General features: G+C 46.5%; 1 protein-coding gene across 4 annotated transcripts in view; it reads left to right on the top strand.

The window, feature by feature from the left end:
* Positions 1–13,291, top strand: part of RHOBTB2 (Rho related BTB domain containing 2) — a 48,399-nt gene extending 35,108 nt beyond the window's left edge. For all 4 annotated transcript variants that reach the window (XM_073654017.1, XM_073654018.1, XM_073654019.1 and 1 more), the window contains 4 exons: positions 2,782–2,932; positions 6,011–6,099; positions 6,372–6,477; positions 7,215–13,291. In XM_073654017.1, the coding sequence (XP_073510118.1) occupies positions 2,782–2,932; positions 6,011–6,099; positions 6,372–6,477; positions 7,215–7,420 (552 nt within the window). In that variant the 3' untranslated portion in view covers positions 7,421–13,291. The remainder of the gene's footprint in view (positions 1–2,781; positions 2,933–6,010; positions 6,100–6,371; positions 6,478–7,214) is intronic.
* Positions 13,292–17,702: the final 4,411 nt, after the last annotated feature.

Raw genomic sequence — 17,702 nt, 5'->3', positions numbered from 1 at the left:
GAGGCAAAGGGGCCGGATGTTATACACCTGAGGCAAAGGGGCCGGAGGTTATACACAGGGGACAGGAGGTTATACACTGGGGGCGGGGGGCTGGATGTTATACACCGGAGGCAAAGGAACTGGATGTTATAAACTGGGGTCTAGGGGCCGGATGTTATACACCGGGGTCGAGGGGGCAGAAGTTACACATCGGAGGCAAAGGGACCGAATATTAAACACCAAGGGCGAGGGGCTAGATGTAATACACCGGGGGGCGAAGAGATGGATGTAATACACCAGGGGGCAAGGGGCCAGCTGTTATAAACTGCGGGGTGAGGGGCCGGATGTTATACACCAGGGGGGCGAGGATCCGGCTGTTATAAACTGGTGGGCAAGTGGCCGGATATTATACCCCATGGGTGAGGGGCTCGATATTATACACTGAGGGCCAGGGGTCAGAGGTAATACACCGGGAGGGCGAGGAGACGGATGTTATACACCGGGGGGTGACGGACCGGCTGTTATAAATCGGGGGGGATGTTATACACCGTAGGCAAGAGGCCATATATTATATAGCGTGGGTGAAGGGCTCGATATTATACACCGGGGCCTAGGGGCCGGATGTAATACACCGGGGGGGGGGGAGGAGATGAATGTTATACACTGGGGGGCGAAGGACTGGCTGTTATAAACTGGGGGGGGGGCGAGGGTGCCTAATGTTATACACCAGGGGGGCGATGATCCGGCTGTTATAAACTGGTGGGCAAGGGGCCGGATATTATACACCATGGCTGAGGGGCTCGATATTACTGTATACACCAGGGGTCAGAGGTAATACTCCGGGGGAGCAAGTAGACAGATGTTATACACTGGAGGCAAAGGGGCCGGAGGTTATACACTGGGGGCGGGGGGGCCGGAGGTTATACACTGGGGGCGGGGGGGCCGGAGGTTATACACTGGGGTTGAGGGGCTGGATGTTATACACTGGAGGCAAAGGGGCTGGATGTTATACACCGGGGTCGAGGGGGCAGAGGTTACACATCGGAGGCAAAGGGGCCGGATATTAAATACCGAGGGCGAGGGGCCAGATGTAATACACCGGGGGGCAAAGAGATGGATGTAATACACCGGGGGCAAGGGGTCAGCTGATATAAACTGGGGGGTGAGGGGCCGGATGTTATACACCAGGGATGAGTGGCCAGATGTTATACATCGTAGGCAAAAGGGCCAGATATTATATACCGTGGGTGAGGGACTCAATATTATACACCGGGGGCTAGGGCACAGATGTAATACACCAGTGGGGGTGAGGAGATGAATGTTATACATCGAAGGCGAAGGACTGGCTGTTATAAACCGGGGGGGAGAGGGTGCCGAATCTTATACACCAGGGGGGGCGAGGATCCGGCTGTTATAAACTGGTGGGCAAGGGGCCGGATATTATACACCATGGGTGAGGGACTTGATATTATACACCGGGGGCCAGAGGTCAGAGGTAATACACCGGGGGGACGAGGAGACGGATGTTATACACCGAGGGGCGATGGACCGGCTGTTATAAACCGGGGGGGATGAGGGCCGGATGTTATACACCGAGGGCAAGGAGCCAGATATTATACACCGGGGGTGAGGGGCCGCATGTTACACACCAGGGGGCGAGGAGCCAGCTGTGATAAACTGGGGAGGAAATGAGCTGGATATTATACACTGGGGGTGCGAGGAGACGGATGTAATATACCGGGGAGCAAGGGGCCGGCTGTTATAAACCAGGGGGTGAGGGGCCAGATATTATGTGGACAATGGCAATGAATTAAAAACCTGAATTCATTAATTACGACATGTTTGCCAATATTTTGAGTGTATATAGATGGAAAAAATAGAGAGACAGATTGGCCAAAACATTACAACCACTGACAGTGATTATCGTGAGGATCCAAGTGACCAAGGGCCAAATTACGATGGCTGGATGACACCGAGCATCTATAAATGACAGGCCTTTTGTGGTGTTCGTAGTAAAGGGTTAGCACCTACCAGGAGTGATTCCTCTACCCAGGAGAGAGCTCGGGTGCCGATACATGAGTGGATTGTGTATGACGGGGGCAGCATCATCCATGTGACATAAGGGACCTGGTGATAATTCTGAAGGACACTTGGACGTTCCACATACTCGATTGTTGATGGCTGTGGTTTCAGATCACGGCTGATGTACATAATATTTTCAATACAGCAGTAATTCTAGTCATCATAGGTATCTCCATATTGACTTTTATGGCATGAGATTACAATTGGACATGTTGTTAGTGATGGTTCTGGTTGCTTGGATCCCTACCAACCCCAAGAACAAGGAGAACTTCACACTCAGTGATTGTTAGGTCAGTTTCACATGTCCGACATTCATGATCCGAGAACGGAGCGGCCTCAGGTCTCCTGAGCAGAACTCAACAGGCTCATGTATGAGTATGAGGCTCCTGAGTTTGGGTCAGGAGACCCACGGCCGGTCAGATCATAGCGATCTATTGTCGGATCATGAATGTTGAACGCGGCCTCAATGGGAAGCACCGTAACAATTCAGTGAGCTATGCCTTCTACTTGGATTGGTACGACCACCCTTTCGCTGAGAAAAAGCAAACATTCTTGGGTCGTCGGGGTCTGACAATGGGACCCCAGGAATCTCACCTTGATAACTTAATGGTCTGAAAATAAACCGCATATTGGATTATTAATAAAGAAATAAATAATTGAATGGTTTACATAATGCATATCAATAATAGTAGTGTCGTATCTAATCTTTTCTGTGTCCAGGTAGTTCTTCCGTACACCTCTAGAGGCAGTATGCGTGCGGTGCTAGAGTATCTGTATACTGGACAGTTCACCGCTGGACTCGACCTTGACCCCTTGGACCTCATTATACTGGCGAACCGACTCTGCCTGCCACATCTGGTAGCACTGACAGGTAAGGGATGAGTAGGTTCTCACCATTAATTTCCAATAAAGAGTGTTCAGACCCCTTTGCTCTGAGATTTCTGTTACCAATAGGGCTCGTGCACGTGGCCGTATTTCCGGTCCGAGTGTGATCCGACTGAACATCGGATTGCACTTGGACCAATGTTATTCTATGGGGCCATGCACATCTGATTTTTTTCCTCTACCTGAGTCTGTCAAATTCCCGAGTTTGATCTGATTTTCGGATCGCACTCAGCCATGCAACTCAATAAGTGCGTGGAAAACATCAGACTGCACTCGGATGACATCTGAGCAGAATTGGATGGTTTGAAGGTAACTTTTTCAATATAGAAGTCAGGAGTCGACCATGAATCACTATATAAATGGTAAAACACTGACATGAAAGTCTTCATTGAACATAGAGTTATATACAGTGCCTACAAGTAGTATTCAACCCCCTGCAGATTTAGCTGGTTGACACATGCGGAATTAACTTGGCATTGTGACATTTGTACTGTAGATCAGCCTGGAAGTGGGAAATGCACTGCAGCAAATTTTGTTTTTTGTTTTTTTTTTTTTGTTTTTTTAAAAACGTTAAAAGTTAATTCAGAGTGTCATTTATTATTCAACCCCTCAAACCACAAGAATTCTGTTTGGTCCCCCTAAAGTATTAAGAAGTAGTTCAGGCACCAAGAATAATGAGCTTCACATGTGTGGATTAAAGATCTCTTTTGCCAGCCTTTTCTGACTATTTAAGACCCTCCCCAAACTTGTGAACAGCACTCAGACATGGTCAACATGGGAAAGACAAAGGAGCATTCCAAGGCCATCAGAGACAAGATCGTGGAGGGTCACAAGGCTGGCAAGGGGTACAAAACCCTTTCCAAGGAGTTGGGCCTACCTGTCTCCACTGTTGGGAGCATCATCCGTAAGTGGAAGGCTTATGGAACTACTGTTAGCCTTCTACGGCCTGGACAGCCTTTGAAAGTGTCCTCCCGTGCCGAGGCCAGGCTTGTCCGAAGAGTCAAGGCTAACCCAAGGACAACAAGGAAGGAGCTCCGGGAAGATCTCATGGCAGTGGGGACATTGGTTTCAGTCAATACCATAAGTAACGTACTCCACCGCAATGGTCTCCGTTCCAGACGAGCCTGTATGGTACCTTTACTTTCAAAGCGTCATGTCAAGGCTCGTCTACAGTTTGCTCATGATCACTTGGAGGACTCTGAGACAGACTGGTTCAAGGTTCTATGGTCTGATGAGACCAAGATCGAGATCTTTGGTGCCAACCACACACGTGACGTTTGGAGACTGGATGGCACTGCATACGACCCCAAGAATACCATCCCTACAGTCAAGCATGGTGGTGGCAGCATCATGCTGTGGGGCTGTTTCTCAGCCAAGGGGCCTGGCCATCTGGTCCACATCCATGGGAAGATGGATAGCACGGCCTACCTGGAGATTTTGGCCAAGAACCTCCGCTCCTCCATCAAGGATCTTAAGATGGGTCGTAATTTCATCTTCCAACAAGACAACGACCCAAAGCACACAGCCAAGAAAACCAAGGCCTGGTTCAAGAGGGAAAAAGTCAAGGTGTTGGAGTGGCCTAGTCAGTCTCCTGACCTTAACCCAATTGAAAACTTATGGAAGGAGCTCAAGAATAAAGTCCACATGAGACACCCAAAGAACCTAGATAACTTGGAGAAGATCTGCATGGAGGAGTGGGCCAAGATAACTCCACAGACCTGTGCCGGCCTGATCAGGTCTTATAAAAGACGATTATTAGCTGTAATTGCAAACAAGGGTTATTCCACAAAATATTAAACATAGGGATTGTATAATAATTGACCCACACTTTTATGTTTAAAATTTAATAAAATTCAACTCAGCAACATAACTTTTTGGTTTGTAAGATTTATGCTTCTGTTCATAAAACCTACTCTCGTTTGCAGTTTGAAGGCTCTAACTTATTTGCATCTTATCAAACCAGCTAAATCTGCAGGGGGTTGAATACTACTTGTAGGCACTGTATGTACATTGCTTAAAGGGAGACTGACATTTAATTCATGCTGCCCAATTAGCAGGCAGCATGAATTGGAGACCGACTCCCTCATTGCAAACATGTATGGTTTACGCTGACATGCTGCGGAGGTTTAGAGAAAAACTCTAATAAAAGGGCTGGGGGGGAGGAGAGGATAAGTCACATGTATGTCTCCGCAGACTTCTCCCTGCCCACTGTGTATAGGGAGAAGTCTGACAATCTAGCTGTAATGAGGTAGCCAGTCTGTTATCAACCTCCCCTGTTCTACCGCCGCAAATCGTAGAAATCGTACCAAGATGAGACCGCAATGCACGGACTGGCCGGCGGCTCTCCTGACCTGAGCGTGGCGGCTTCATATATTTCTATACCGCTGTCACGCTCGGGTAGGGAGAGCTGCCGGCCAGTCCGTGCATTGGGGTCATATCTCGGTCCGGTTTATATGGCCGTCTGACTGCACCCATTCTGTGGCTAGGTGATAACTTGTTTATCTCAACAATCCCTTTAACCCTCCCTCCTACTGTACTCGACCAGCCGGGCTGTCAGGAGGGGGCGCTGTTGTAATCACAGCTGCACTCGGTGCACAATAAAAGAACATTTTATTTTCATTCAATCCGCTGCTCTTTTAGACAATTATTTTAGCAAATGCTCTGAAACGGCTGGATTTACGCAACATCTATATATCTTTGAAACATAAATAAAATATCCACATTAAAAAATCGCTGTTTGAAAACTTTTTGCCATTTTAATGTTATTCTTAGGGGGTTAAACGCCAAATGACTCCCTAAAAAAGTTTCCTAATCAGATCTGGGACTCATCACTTTATGGAAATCCAGCATACCTACGTGTCGTGGTAGTTTTTAACCATATGACAACATGAGCGGACTCTTCTCCCTTCATGTCATGTCAGATTCTAAGGCATTGATTACCATAAAGTGTTAAAGGAGACGATATCCGCCATTGTGGGGTGAATGTGCAGATGTAGCACTGATGATAATTAATATTGATTTTTTTTTTTACAGACATAATTAGCATCTCATTCTGTTTTCCCAGAGAAACACACCGTGTCGGTCATGATGGACGCGTCTCTGAATAATAAGGATATTGACGGGGAAGCACTAATGTTACTGGAAGCTGCTCAGGTAACCACCCTGCCGCCTCTCTGCTTACCTGGGCGTAAAATCAGATGGTCCTTCTATTATACATCTTTTATCCCCCCTCGTACCTACTGTACAAGATGCCCTGAACATCTGTAGCAAGGTCACATTAGCCATGGTGCCAACCCATTGTCTCCAGAGCCAAAGCCATAACCCCAACCATCTTCGTCAAGTCTGCACATGCCAATGTCCTGGCACACAGTCTGCGGAGTATCCTATTCCAGAGGTTCCTATATACATTGCTTTGTGTTTTTCAGTTTCATGGCGCTCAGCAGCTGGCCGCCTGGTGTTTACATCACATCTCCACAAATTATAACCGCGCGTGCAGGAAATTCCCCCGGGACATCAAGCTGGTGTCACCAGGTGAGTATGGCAGTATAGTAATGGCACTAAATCACTTTATCCTACAATCGCACAATGCATTAGGAGTAAATAGTACCCGCCTCTACGTTCCCTGGAAGTGGAAGCATGCTAAGTGTCCCTTGAGTGTGTTTCCCCCAAAAAACTGTCCTCTCATCTCCAAAATCCTGTCCCAATATGTAGTAGGTGTAATAATAAAATTATTAGCAAATACCTCCAATTAGAAATGTAGTATAGTTCTTCTGATTTACTATGTCTCTTTCCTCATGTGCAGGGTATTGCAGGACCTTATGTATCCATGGTTAGCTAGTTGCTAGTGGTCGTAACCATGGATACTTAAGCTACTGCAATGCCCTGCACATGGGGTAAGCGATATAGCGAATCAGAAGAACTATACTACATTTCTAATTGGAGGTATTTGCTAATAATATTATTATTACACCTACTACATATTGGGACAGGATCTTGGAGATGGGAATACCCCTTTAATAAACTCCAACAGACCTTGTCTTCCCATAGAGAAAACATTTTGTGCGAACTGGCTGCGGGTCTCCTGACGGGAACTCAATGGCTTCATATGTGACTATAAAGAATAAAGGACACCCTCGGCCAGTCCGGTCATTACTGCGACTGAACTTCAGACATGTGAAACCATCTATAGACCCTTGTAGACTTGGACTAATCCCTGTAGATGTAGCGATCACTCATCTTCTCTGACGTAAGGTGGTTTTATCCTGCAGAGAATCAGCAGACCTTAGAGGCGCAGCGTTGGCCCCCCGTCTGGTACCTGAAAGAAGAAGACCATTTCCAAAGAGCACAGAGGGAACGTGAGAAAGAGACGGCCCTACACCAGAAGAGACAGCCCAAGAGACGCTGGTTGTTCTGGAACAGCTCTAGTGCGGCTTCTCCGGCGTCTTCTACAACCTCTTCCTCTGCTGTGGGCTAAGACACGGTACCACATCTGCGTAATCTCCCTCCGGCAGCTATAAGTGCATGCAAGGATATGAGAGGCTACGTGTGTCTTGTGTTCCTGCATTCTCTGAATGAATGTGCACTACTGTTTTGCCTATTGTCTACTGAACTGTACAAAATGACAAATCATATCTAGATTTTGGTGCAATAAGCCACTATCTATAGGTACAACCCGCCTCAGCAATGCAACCTCCGAAAACTTTCCCAGGAACTTTTTACCACTGTGCACAGAGTTCTTTGATATGTAGAAAATCTCCGTTCGCTATCACCGGTTGGAGCGCAGCCGGTTCTGTCTTGCTGAAACACTTAGTAGCATCTGGTACTGTTAAAGGGGCATTTTGTCATTTAAGTTCAGATGTTGGGGCATTGTTTATATCCATTCTTAAATCTAATGTTATTTATGGAATCGTTCTCTTCCATCAGAGACAATCGCTAAAAAATGCAGCAATCAGCCGATCGCTCTTGGTCACCCTTTTATCACCCATGGAAAATGGCTACCTTTGTTTGGGAAAGCCAAGTATTTCCATGGCGGTAGAAACTAGAATTTCATCTTAGAGATGAGCGAATCGATTCGTAAGCTCCACTTTTGATTAGCTGGCTAATTAGCGTGACGTATACCAAGGCTGGCTAATCAAAAAGGAGACGGGGATGTTGGAAGGTAGGAGGAGGTTTGCAGGGCCGTACGGTGGCCACAGAGTGCCGACATGACCTCTAGACTGGGGTCCAACCGAACTAATTCGCTCATCTCCACCTCCTAATACAGTTGATTGTGCGCCATTTTGTTACTCCCATCTGCTTTACACAGTAGCACATCATGGATGAGCGTACAATCTGGAATATTAGTTGATGATGTGGTTATCATTAATGATGCTTCTATGTGAGTCTACTCTCAGGAAGAATCAATCATAAGTCGGCCACACGTGGTGCAATTTTTGGATAGAGGTGCCTGTTTGGGGGTAAGTGATTGGGTATCTGTTACTTCTGATATTGCGCAAAAGCTTTTACTAGGTCTTAAACAATCTTGGCCAATATGGACAATCTCCCTCCTGGATGCTTGAACAGTAAAGTATATTATGACCATTGACATCCATATCAGTTAGCGGAGTCACGTGGTTAGCCAGTGCTCGGAGAAAGGTGAGTTTTGCGCTCCAAAAACTCTGTAATAGTGACCCCTGAGCACTCACTAAAACAAATAATGTTCCCTGAGTCCCCCCTTTTAGAGAAGCACTAAGGAGGAATTAATACTCTCCCTAAAGCTATGATCCAATAAAAGTAATAATGCCACCTTAAAAAAAACTCACCTAACCTGAGCTTCCGGGTCTTCTTCTCCTCTGCACACAGAATGGGTCGGCACAGTGACGTCATAATGGCATCTGCAGGGATCCTTTGGACAAAAAGTGGTGGGGCCGACTATGGTACCCTGCTCCACCGCAGGATCCAACTGTATTGGTGTCATGTTGATGTCGATAAAGTACAGCGGGGCTCAACTGGAGATCCACGGGTACCCAGCTAGAAGACCGGGGCATGAGCACTGTCCTGGATCTTCAGCTCTAGTGATACCACTAGTACTTTCTTTTGAAATTTTGCTTTAAGAATTTAGCATCCAAGTCAACCGACCCCGGTATCCCCATCACACTACGCCACTGATGCCCAGCGATCCTCCAGAACAAGGGGCACTTAGCTGCTGCTCTATTTTCTCTAATGGTCAGTATTTTTTCTCAGGAGTGGGACCAAAACCAGATGAAGAACAATCAAGAAAAAATGGTATAATAGAAACAAGTCACCAAATCTGCATTTATCACCCACTCCTGGTTTTGGCTCCCACTCCTGAGAAAAAATACTGACCGAATACTGACCAAATACTGATGGTGAGGCCATGCCCTTAGAGCGAGGTCTCTGCAAAGTAACCCTCTAACCCTCTATTCACTCGAGAGCAGCCAATATGCTTGTCAGGGAAGGAGCAGAGTCTCTTTACTAGCGGGGTAATGTAGCAAGAAGGAACCAGAGTGTTAGCTGCCAGAGGGGGAAGGAGACTGGTTTTATCTACAGCCTGTTTCTTTTTAGGTTCTGTTCACTCAAGTGCTATTTGGTTTATAACAAAGCCGCGACAGCTAAAACAGATCGCTTTCCAATAGACATAGGTAAATCCTGAGAGACTCCACTAATTTTTATGGTTAGCCTGAGTGGTATTTTTCATGGCAAGGGCAGTGCATGCTGTAAAAATTACAGTCAGCTCCAATGACAGCAGTGTGAACATTGGCTGAGGATCTCATGGACATTTCCATCATATAGATCCTTGTAGGCAGTGACAATAATTGGCTCCTCTACATATACAGTGCCTACAAGTAGTATTCAACCCCCTGCAGATTTAGCTGGTTTGATAAGATGCAAATAAGTTAGAGCCTTCAAACTGCAAACGAGAGTAGGATTTATGAACAGAAGCATAAATCTTACAAATCAAAAAGTTATGTTGCTCAGTTGAATTTTATTAAATTTTAAACATAAAAGTGTGGGTCAATTATTATTCAACCCCTATGTTTAATATTTTGTGGAATAACCCTTGTTTGCAATTACAGCTAATAATCGTCTTTTATAAGACCTGATCAGGCCGGCACAGGTCTGTGGAGTTATCTTGGCCCACTCCTCCATGCAGATCTTCTCCAAGTTATCTAGGTTCTTTGGGTGTCTCATGTGGACTTTATTCTTGAGCTCCTTCCACAAGTTTTCAATTGGATTAAGGTCAGGAGACTGACTAGGCCACTCCAACACCTTGACTTTTTCCCTCTTGAACCAGGCCTTGGTTTTCTTGGCTGTGTGCTTTGGGTCGTTGTCTTGTTGGAAGATGAAATTACGACCCATCTTAAGATCCTTGATGGAGGAGCGGAGGTTCTTGGCCAAAATCTCCAGGTAGGCCGTGCTATCCATCTTCCCATGGATGCGGACCAGATGGCCAGGCCCCTTGGCTGAGAAACAGCCCCACAGCATGATGCTGCCACCACCATGCTTGACTGTAGGGATGGTATTCTTGGGGTCGTATGCAGTGCCATCCAGTCTCCAAACGTCACGTGTGTGGTTGGCACCAAAGATCTCGATCTTGGTCTCATCAGACCATAGAACCTTGAACCAGTCTGTCTCAGAGTCCTCCAAGTGATCATGAGCAAACTGTAGACGAGCCTTGACATGACGCTTTGAAAGTAAAGGTACCTTACGGGCTCGTCTGGAACGGAGACCATTGCGGTGGAGTACGTTACTTATGGTATTGACTGAAACCAATGTCCCCACTGCCATGAGATCTTCCCGGAGCTCCTTCCTTGTTGTCCTTGGGTTAGCCTTGACTCTTCGGACAAGCCTGGCCTCGGCACGGGAGGACACTTTCAAAGGCTGTCCAGGCCGTGGAAGGCTAACAGTAGTTCCATAAGCCTTCCACTTACGGATGATGCTCCCAACAGTGGAGACAGGTAGGCCCAACTCCTTGGAAAGGGTTTTGTACCCCTTGCCAGCCTTGTGACCCTCCACGATCTTGTCTCTGATGGCCTTGGAATGCTCCTTTGTCTTTCCCATGTTGACCATGTCTGAGTGCTGTTCACAAGTTTGGGGAGGGTCTTAAATAGTCAGAAAAGGCTGGCAAAAGAGATCTTTAATCCACACATGTGAAGCTCATTATTCTTGGTGCCTGAACTACTTCTTAATACTTTAGGGGGACCAAACAGAATTCTTGTGGTTTGAGGGGTTGAATAATAAATGACACTCTGAATTAACTTTTAACGTTTTAAAAAAAAAAACACAAAAACAAAATTTGCTGCAGTGCATTTCCCACTTCCAGGCTGATCTGCAGTACAAATGTCACAATGCCAAGTTAATTCCGCATGTGTCAACCAGCTAAATCTGCAGGGGGTTGAATACTACTTGTAGGCACTGTACATTGGTGTATAAGGTTTCCATAGGTTTGAATTATTTTTTCCCTTTCTGTCCTTCACATTGGAGTAAAGTTTCTGTTCATTAACAATATACATCTCATCTTCCAAAAAAAATAGCACCAGGTCTGGCCGGACTTACTGTTGATCTCAATCTCGGGGAAATATCTAGATGAACTGGAGGCGTCTCCTGGACGGTTCATCTGGACGGACTGAATTTGAGCTCTCCAAAGTGACCCTTTATTAAGCGCTCCTACCCCATAACATCCGCCGTGCAGGAGGCAGCGCATGCAGTATATAGGATTCTGTGCACCGCCGTCCTTTCATTGAGTTGTCTCTTCGGAGTTTTCCTTTACCAACCAGATAGATGACGATTAGTTCCCATCTTAACTGTTTTAGAAATAAACTTTTATAAATTTACATTAAAACTTTAATAAGAAATACAAACGCCAAAAAAAAAAAACAAACCTCCAGAACTATCTACTTCTATGGCACTGATAATTATACTCCATGCCTACAGAGATGTATCTGTCTTGGTATACTCTATAATTGGGGGGTTGGATGTCAGAGTGGGGTCTCCAGCATGCTCCTCATCATAATTGTGGGCATAGTTAGCTCATATATTTCCTGAGTACCTAACCTCTGAGAACTACAGGGTGTTTTGTGCGCTCCCATCATAGGGGCACATCAGTGTATATATGGGTATGTGTGTGAATTGGAGAAGAGGATATGTGACTGCTGCATACTGACAGGGCTCACACCACATTGGTCTACGAGTAGGAGACAATAATTTACCCAATATCAGGCTGCCCAGTATCATCCTCTCATAATAGATTGTGAAAAATATATTGCCTAGATGACTTATGGGTTAGTTTATAGGCTTTTGTTGCCCGCAGAGATCTATAAGGTCCCCACCGATCCCAAGAAATGAATAGAGCGGAGGTTGATCACATTCACTGCCGCTCCATTCATTCTAATGGGAGTGCCCAATATGAGCCGAGCGTTCGGCTATCTGCACCGGCCCCATTGAGAACGGACGGAGCGACAATGCGCATGATCGACCTCCGCTCCATTCAGCCAGGGCTCTTCAGATCACTGATTCTTGGGATCGGTGATGGCCTTATCGGTCAGACCCGCAGTGATCTACTAACCCATGGATAGGGGATAACTTTCAAACTTGAGAATACTCCTTTAATTTCAGAAGTTTCTTTAAAAAAAAATATTTTGGTTTGTGTCGCCATCTTCTGACAAGCGTAACGTTTTTATTTTTCCATCTTTGGAGCTGTGTGAGGGCTTGTTTTTTGCGCGATAAGCTGTAGTTTTAATTAATACCATCATGGAGTACATACAAGATTTTGATTGCATTTCTTTGGATAAGGACAGAGGGTGAAAAATTGCAATTCTGGAGGTTACATTTTTTTTTTCTGGGGAGGGGGGCGAGTTGAAGGGGTTATCCACTACTTGGACAATCCGTTCTTAAATATTATATTCTTCAGAATCAACTAAAATTAACAGATACATCATACACGCAGTATATTTGGGTCTTAAGGAACCACTAAATATGATGGTACAGATCATAAAGAGGTACAATATCCCGCAATTCCTGATGGCGTCTTATAAAGAGTTAGGCGGACCATGATTTTAATACATTTTCCTTAAATCAAGTCCTATCGGTATGTAGCAGTCTACATATTAAACTCATTACGTGTGGCTTATATACAGAATGTGTATATATTGATCAGGGCGTGGGTGCGGGCGATTGTGTAGGTACTACAGTTTATATGCCTCCCCTTGGATCTATGGCTGCTGTTTTCATGGAGGGGAGGCTTCTATATAAATGCTCTCTGTATATTTTGGGCTAAATGGACCGACCATTCTGTTTACGGACAATTCATGTTTCTTGTTTTTTAATAAAATTATTAAAATATTAAGTGTGTCGCATACAGTCTTCTATATATCAGCGGAATGGTGACCAAGGTCATCTCTTACACAGGTAAATGATCTCATTGTATTCATAAAGAAAAAAAACAGTATATAAAGGGCAACTTTACCCCAGTCTTTTGTAGTCCCATCTCTGTACTTCCTGCAAAGCTATTTTCTCTGAAACGCCCTTCAGACTCTTTGGGACAACTGGAAGAATGATTATCCAGAGAAGAAAAGGTGAGTCCTATGTCATGCCAACAGTAAAGCATGCTGAGACCATCCATGTGTGGGGGCTTTTAATCCATGGAGGGGGCTTACTCATAATTTTACCTAAGACCGTGAATGAAGAATGGGATCTAACCATCCTCCAAGAGCAGCTTCTCTCAACAATCCAGGACCAATTTAGTGATGATGCTCTTTGCAGCATGATGGAGACCATGCTGAAAGGAATGAGTGATAACTAACTAAGGCTCGGTGAACAAAACATTAAAATTTTTGGGTCCATGGTAAGGATACTCTCCAAATCTCAAACCCATTGAGAACCCGTGGTTAATCCTAAAACAAACGGGGTGCACAAACAAAAACACAAATTGTGGTTAACTCCAAGCACTATATGTATTGAGTCTTTACATAAACTTAAAAGGGTTGTCCACTACTTTGACATTGATGCCGTATCCATAGGATAGGGCATCAATGTATGATCGGCCGGTGTCCCACACGCGCCACCCCCGCCGATCAGCTGTTATCTGTGCTGGCGGCTGCCACTGGCCGGAAGTCCTTGCCTTCGGTGCTTGGTTGTCAAGTTATAGTGGCCGTCGCTTGTTACTGCACATCCACCTCCCATTCAAATGAATGGGAGGCGGATGTGCAGTACCCTGTGGCAGCCACTACAGATGGACGGCCAAGCACCACAGGCCTATTCCTATTTCCTATTTAGCTGACTGAATCGCCTTTCCTCCACTCGTAAGAATTGAAAAGTTAAGATATATCACATTAGCCACATTACTAACATTCAGATTTGTACTTAGCTCCTCATAGAACCCCAACATGTTGGTCAGACATGACCTATCCTTCATGAATCTATGCTGGTCATCCTTATTATATTATTCTCTGTGATATAACTCTGGAGGTCATCTCTTATGATGCCCTCAAAAACTTTGCATACTTCTGATGTCCGACTTACTGGGCGGTAGTTGCTTAGATCCACCTTCTTACTTTTATTAAATATTGGTACCACATGAGCCATTCTCCAATCCTGTGGCTCTACCCCTGTTACAAGAGAGTCTAAGAAGATGAGATACAGCGGTCTGTCAATTACTGAGCTTAACTCCCTCAATATCTGTGGATGAATGCCGTTTGGCCCCAGGGGATTTGTCAATGTTTAATTCGCTCAGATGCAATGTACGTCTTCGTTTGTTAAATTAGTTATATCAGGTGATGAACTGTGATTTCTGTCTTGCTGAATGATCTCTGGCACTGGAAGTTCATTGGTGAACACTGATAAAAAGTGCAGATGGAGCGGCCGTAAGGGCCTAGGGTACTCGGTAGCTGGGCCGGCAGTCTTCCAGGGAGGTTACGGTGGCAGTGGCCCAGCTCCGTGGCCTGGCCGAGCAGATGAAGGGAGTATTTACAGGGGATTTGTAGTCTTTATGTGACGCCACCTGTGGTGCCTGGTCAGGGATGACCAGCGCTACTGTGTGGACCCTGGGGGATAGATGATATAGCAGCTGAGATGAAACACTTCCCACGGGTGAAGCGGGCCCCCAGGGATTGAGAAAATTTATATGAAGGATGCGACATGGGAAACAGGGTGCAGAGAGCAGGGTGGCAGCAGTGATGATAGTCTCGGTGGTAGCACAGCTGCGAGGAGGCGCAGAAGAAGAAGACAGACACGAGGAATGCAGTCCGGTTACCTTTACTGCAGAGAAAGCTGTGGAGTCCGGGGCACTGGTCACTAGGTCCAGGAGGGTCCGGTCAGCCTGGAAGTAATCGGAGTCCACCCCGTCAGGTGGGTTTGGAGGCCTGCCTGCTGCGCTTCTCCGTTGCGAGCCCCGCTGCCTGTGAGCTATCATGCAGTCCCTTTTCTTCACTCCTATCCTAAGCTCCGTACTAGCAGGCGGTGCGAACCTATAACGTGTACTGCCGTCTTTGGTGCAGCTCTGGGCTCTAGTTACGCCGCTGTGCTGCCGGGCCTCTGCTTGTGGCCAGGAAACTTGCAGTCTCCTGTCCCCCAGATTCGGTTGCCGGGACGTGCAATGCCCGTACAACCCAGGACTCTGGCGTCCTCTGCTCCGCTGCCTGGGGTGAGCTCTTCACTTGCTCTGCTCCCCAGAACTTTCTCCTTCTCCCTCTGCTGCTTTCTCCCCCTCTACCTTTCCTCTCACACTTACTGACTAACTCCTCCCCCCTGCCGGAAAAGGCAGCTCCCCAAAATAGGGTGTAGAGCTCCCTCTTCAGGTCAGGGATCAGAACCTGTTAGTGCATGTGGGGTTTACCTGACGTGGGGAGCTCCTCCTGCTTCCAAGCGTAATATCACCTCCGGTGAAGGAGGCAACACTACTGTGGCAACTGGCCCATGGGGCGCCACACAGACTTAATATCTCAGCGTTTTCTTTGTCCTCTATATTATCTTGCTATGATTGTCATTTAAGGATTCAATGTCATCAGATTGTTTTCCATTTTTGCCATTAATGTATTTATAAAAAAATTGGGATTTATTTTAATGTTGTTGGCGATTTGTGCCTCTGTAGATAACTTTGTAGTTGATTTCTTTTTTATATTTCCTATTGAGATCTTTACACTCCTGGATGCCATTTCTGATTTCTCGGCCTTCAAGGTTTTAAATGCCCTTTGTTTTATTACACTTTTTTCTTCCCTATGTATCCATAATGTGTTTTTTTTTATTCCTTTACATTTTATTATCAGAAAGTATAAACTGGATTCTAGTAGTATTTCCTTAAACATGCCTCATTTATATTCAGTCCCCAGTTGCCATGACAATGTCCCAGTCTCCAAGACTAAGCTCTTTCCTTATTTGATTGAATTTGGTTTTCCTAAAGTTCCAGGTTTTTACATTTTCCCTGTGAAATGTTTTATTGAATATTAAATTGAAACTTACCATATTGTGGTCACTGCATCCCAAGTGCTCCCGAACCTGTAGATCTGATACTGTATCTAATCTATTTGACAGGACTAGATTCAGCAAATTATCTCCTTTGGTTGGTTCGTCAATCAACTTCTAGTTCAGTAACCATAGAAACATCTGACTAAAAGATCTAAAAACACTGAAGTATCAAACTGTAAAAAGCAAAATTTGTGTCCCTGTCCCTGCTGTCGAAAACCATCCCCACAGCATTATGCTGCCACCACGTTTCACTGTGGGAATGGTGTTCTTGGGGTGATGAGCTGTGTTGGTTTGGCGTCAGACATAGTGACGCGCCCCTGGGCCTGTGTCGCGCTGCGTTGCGCACGCGGGAGCTTACCCGGAGCCGGATCTGTTTAGGGTTGTAGTCTCGTGGCGGTGACCCGGTCCGTGCCCAGGGAGTCAAACTGGACGGCAGTCTGTTAGCGGTAGAAAATGGTTGATGACTACGCCACCCGTTGAATGCAGCCAGGGGGCTGCTGCTGCAGGGCAGACCGCTGAGGCCGGTGGAAGGATGGTGCAGCGTGATAGTATAACCCCCAACGGGAGGGGTATGGCCTCAGGGCAGCCGACGTGGATGATGGGGGTAGCAGGAACCACTCAGAGACGGTATGGTAGCGTTCAGGGTCTTTACTGGTAACAACGATAGACCCTCCCGGAGTACTTGCTAGCGAACGGGGCCTGGTCAGTCCTTGAGCAGATGGGATCTCCCCTGGCCAGGCGTAGTTGTAGGCCTCCCAAGCTGACTGTACTCTTCTGGCTACCTTGCTAGAAGCTGATGTAAGTAGCCCACGTCCCTGAGTGTACCGTGTGGTGCTCACCCGTATGGCCGGTGACTCGGGGCCTTCTAATGGCTTCCGCTCCACGATGGCGGTGCTGGTCCCACGCGTGCGACCGGGCCTTCGGGCTTCTGGGCCAGGGAACCTGAAATCCCCTGCCTGACGGATTCTGCTGCTGGGTAGAAGTTAGTCCCCACAGCCTCGGACTCCGGGTCCGGTAAAGAATCTTCTTAGTCAGGGCGAGCTCTTTAGCTGCCAGCCCCTGACTCCTTGTGACTCTGCTGCTTCCTATGCTGCTCTTGTCTCTACTCTTCCTGGACTCACTAACCCTGCCTCAGCCCCGGGTTTATACAGGGGAAGTTCTTCCCCTCCCAAGGCTGGGCAGGAGGTGTGGCATGCACAGGATCCCTGACCAAAGGACCTCCCACCTGCTCTCAGACGTAATATCTCTATCACTGTGACAACCAGACCCCTGGGGTGTCACACTCCCCCCTAGTG

This window comes from Phyllobates terribilis, unplaced genomic scaffold (genome assembly GCF_046119375.1).
Source record: "Phyllobates terribilis strain yellow unplaced genomic scaffold, ASM4611937v1 Scaffold_11__3_contigs__length_659146591, whole genome shotgun sequence".
NCBI classification, from domain to species: domain Eukaryota; kingdom Metazoa; phylum Chordata; class Amphibia; order Anura; family Dendrobatidae; genus Phyllobates; species Phyllobates terribilis.
Note: the sequence above shows the minus strand (reverse complement) of the source record. Positions and strands in the feature narration are given on the sequence as shown.